At 38.3% G+C, this 4,221-nt stretch overlaps 1 protein-coding gene across 3 annotated transcripts in view; it reads left to right on the top strand.

Moving 5' to 3' along the window:
• LOC107618494 (pentatricopeptide repeat-containing protein At3g48250, chloroplastic) overlaps nt 1-4,221 on the top strand; it is a 6,637-nt gene extending 2,416 nt beyond the window's left edge. For all 3 annotated transcript variants that reach the window (XM_021112296.1, XM_021112295.1, XM_016320591.2), the window contains 2 exons: nt 916-3,614; nt 4,013-4,221. In XM_021112296.1, coding sequence (XP_020967955.1) covers nt 1,135-3,066 — 1,932 coding nt within the window. In that variant the 5' untranslated portion in view covers nt 916-1,134 and the 3' untranslated portion in view covers nt 3,067-3,614; nt 4,013-4,221. The remainder of the gene's footprint in view (nt 1-915; nt 3,615-4,012) is intronic.

The following is a 4,221-nucleotide window of genomic DNA, read 5'->3' as shown; positions in this document are numbered from 1 at the left end:
TTCAGTTTTTCCAAAAAGTGGGGACACAGGAGACTGAAAGTTTTGGAGATAGTGACTGAAATTTTAGTAACATTTTATACTTAAAATACCTCCATTTCAATTAACGAATTCTAATTTTACTTTTTGCGCAAATTAAATTAGAGCTTCATTCTTATTTCAATCTCTGTCTCCCATTTTACACCAAATACAATACTGAGATTTATCTCAGTCTTAGTCTCTCAGTCTCTGTCTCTCAGTTTTAGTCTCTCAGTCTTAGTCTCTCAGTCTCTGTCTCTCTTCCAAATGCTACCTAAATGTTTCTTCATCTAAATATGCTCATATCTTTGAAATGTGATCTTCCTAGTTAAAATATTCACTTTCTTTGATTAAGTAAAAACTCGTGAAAGAACTAGGTCCCCGGAAGATGCAAGGTCCCCGTCGCGAGGATGGAGCAAAGACGGGGACGGATTATGGAGAATGGGGGGTGGGGGACATGTGCCCATGGGAACCCGTTGCCATCCCTAATCGCATTTAATCTTTTGAATGTGAACAAAATTAAAACTAGCTTGTTCTAAATTTTTATTTATGGGGTTGCTGAATGCTGATGAACAGAATTTGTACTCCTGAGGTTGCTATAGAACTGATTTTTTATTTGGTTCTGAACTGATTTTTTTTGTCTGATTTTTGGCTCTAATTATGTATTCTTGGTTCTGATTTTTGGGGTAGGGTTTTGGTTACATTCTGAGTTTCGGTAATGTCTATTTGTTCTTGGTTCTAATTATTTGGCTCTAATTTTTTATTTGGTTCTGAACTGATTTTATTCTATTTTTTGCTATTATTATGTGTCCTCGGATTTAGGGTTTAGGATTTTGATTCTACCCTGACTTGTTCATGTTCTAATTATTTGTTTCTATTTTTTTTTGGATATTTCTGCAGTTTGATTGATCCCGGGGCAAGTGAGAACACGGGTGATTTAGAAGGTGAAACAGTTTAAAAATCGAAAAACCAAGCCAAATCAATCGAATTAATTTGGTTCAGTTTGGTTTAGATGGCTTAAAAAACTCGAACCAAACCAATACAATTAAAATCGAAATGATTTGATCGGTTGGTTTTTCGTATCACAACCAAACCAATCCGTACCGCAAACACCCGTTGATGATGAATCGGCTAAAGCCAATTGCTCGTTCTCTGCGACTTCGATTCCTCGAATTGCCTCTCGCCACACGACTCATTGCAACTCGGTCACTCCAACACTCTCTGAACCAAGTGACTCGCTCCTCTTTCAGCGCTAGTTCTACTGCTGCACCTACGGTTTCTTCCCTTTCGTATCATCACTCTTGCAATTTTCGCTTTCCAAGCATTCATCACAGATTCTTCTTTTCTTCGAAACCTAGCTCAATTTTGGAGCTTGTTTCGGCCAACGATTGGTCCCAAGGGTTAGAGCTAGAGTTGGACAAGTGTTCCCCCTCTCTGACACATGAAACTGTTCTCTATATTTTGAGGAGGTTGGATAAAAATCCCCAAAAAGCTTCGTGCTTTTTTAGTTGGGTCAGTGAGAAACAATGGTTTATACCAAGTTCATCCGTGTATAGCTTGATTGTTAGAATTTTGGCCAATAAGGAGACCATGAAACAGTTTTGGGTTACTCTAAGGATGATGAAGGAAAAGGGGTTTTTTCTCGATGAAGAAACTTATGTGACGATTTCAATGCGTTTTAAGAAGGAAAAAATGGACTCTGATTGTGTTGCTTTGAACCACTTCTATCATCGGATGCTGGAGGAAAATGCAATGCAAGGTCTTGTCAAGAAGGTGGTTGGGGTTGTTTCGGCATCAAAGTGGGGAGATGAGGTTGCGAACGGATTGGAGAAGCTTAACATTCAGCTGTCGGATAACTTTGTGATAAGGGTTTTGAAGGAGCTTCGAACTCAGCCTTCCAAGGCTTTTGAGTTCTTCCATTGGGCTGGGAAGCAATTTGGTTTTGAGCATAATACTATTACATACAATGCAATTGCAAGGGTTCTAGCTAGGACTGATTCGGTTGAGGAGTTTTGGAATATTCTTGAGGAGATGAAGAGTGTTGGTCATGAATTGGATATCGATACTTATGTGAAGATATCGAGGCAGTTTCGAAAGAGTAGGATGGTGGAGAATTCGGTGAAGCTTTATGAGCTTATGATGGATAGCTCATACAAACCATCAGTGCAGGATTGTGTTATCCTTTTGAAGAGCATATCTGAATGTGATTTTCCGGATCTCAATTTAGTTTTCAGAGTAGCTAAGAAATATGAGTCAACTGGGCACACACTATCCAAGGCAATCTATGATTCCATCCATAGGTCTTTGACAAGCTTAGGGAAATTCAGTGAAGCTGAAAAAATTGTTCACACAATGAGAAATGCTGGTTATGAGCCTGATAATATCACCTACAGTCAATTAGTGTTTGGACTTTGTAAGACAAGGAGGCTTGAAGAAGCATGTAAGGTGTTGGATGAGATGGAATCTTGTGGATGTATCCCTGATATCAAGACATGGACCATCTTAATCAAAGGGCATTGTGATGCCAAAGAAGTAGATAAGGCATTGCTTTGTTTTTCTAAGATGGTCAAAAAGGGCTGTGATGTTGACGCTGACTTATTGGATTTTTTGGTTGATGGCTTTCTTGGTCAGGAAAGGGTGGAAGGTGCTTACAAGTTGCTTGTAGAGGTTGTTAGCACGTATCGTATATCGCCATGGCAAGCCACATATAAGAATCTGATTGAAAGATTGTTAGGAGTTGGGAAGCTTGAGAATGCATTTGACCTTCTTCGTCTAATGAAGACACACAACTACCCTCCATACACTGAACCCTTTGTTTCCTATATTTCCAAGTTTGGGACAGTAGAAGATGCTGCAGAATTTCTTAAGGCACTGAGTATGAAAAAATACCCATCTGTTGCATCTTACCTTCATGTTTTTGAATCCTTCTTCCGAGAAGGTAGACTCTATGAGGCCAAAGATCTGTTGTACAAGTGTCCTCATCATATTCGTCAGGACAGTAAAATTGCTGAGCTTTTTAGTTCAAACAAGAGTCATGCAGCCACTAATTGACACCTGGAAACTCTTTCTTTCTCCCTAATATGCCTCATCTTTTTTCCAAATGATTACTGTTATCAACTCTGATCAAGCTGTTAGGTGGGTTTGGTCATTTGCTGGCAGAAGACCACTTGGATTATAAATATTTGCTTCATACTTGCAATTGTAAGAGATGTTCATGTATGATCAATGATGTTATCACGACAATGGCAATTTTTGAAAAGATTTACCCATTTCAGCGTGTATATCTTATTAACATGAAGGGCTCGTGTTTCATTGGTCCCTGCACCTTAGGGAGTTACCTTGGCTCTTAAAATTATAAATTGATTAAAAGATTTATCTGAAAAACGGGTCTTCGGAATTCATTTTTTGAGTTACATTTCCCCCCTAAAGCCTTAGTTAATTGGAGACCGGTGTCAACCGTCATGTTAGCCACCGAGAAGTATTAACTAATCGATTTGCTTGTGTTACTCCAGAATGTGCCAGGTTTCTCCTTTTTTTTGCTCTCGTTTGATTGTAGTTACTTGGGGCTGATTCATGATAAGGATGACCAGAACACACAGGTTAGTGATTTGGCACTGCTGATACTTACTAGTTAGTAGTTACTACTTTAAATGACAATTTTATGTAAATCTTGTGTGATCGATCTATTTGTTTAAGTGACCGTTATAAATAAATCTCGGCATTTCAACAACACTGAGTGTAGGAGAAATAGGTGACTGCTTTCACTACTAAGGTTTTATGAGTTGTTGTTATCAAGACACATTTTCTTAACTAAATTTGTTGCTTTTTTTTTTCCTTTTTATTCCCTTGTAATTTTTCTAGTGGAAGAAGGAAGAAAACTAGAAAAGGCAATCAGCTGCTAGGATATTTCATATCAGATTATATCATAATCTTGGCATTTGATTTAAATATTTCAACTATTACGGTTGTTTGACATATATGTGCTTTCGATGGGCAGGATATGCAGCAGAAACGAGAAAGTATTGTAGGCCTTGCTGAGCATGCACCATTGCCAGATATTCTGGATCACTTGCAGCAATTTTCGGAACTTGAATCTGATTAAAAGAGATTGATATGCAAATAAAAACATTTCAATTGTTTCTATTTTCTTTAGTATTAAGTAGGGGTGGCAAACCGGTCTAAACCCGTTGGGCCGGCTCGTGTAAC

The sequence above is a fragment of the Arachis ipaensis genome, chromosome B09 (assembly GCF_000816755.2).
Source record: "Arachis ipaensis cultivar K30076 chromosome B09, Araip1.1, whole genome shotgun sequence".
NCBI lineage: Eukaryota > Viridiplantae > Streptophyta > Magnoliopsida > Fabales > Fabaceae > Arachis > Arachis ipaensis.
The sequence above is the reverse complement of the archived record's forward strand: the minus strand, read 5'-3'. Positions and strand labels throughout refer to the sequence as shown.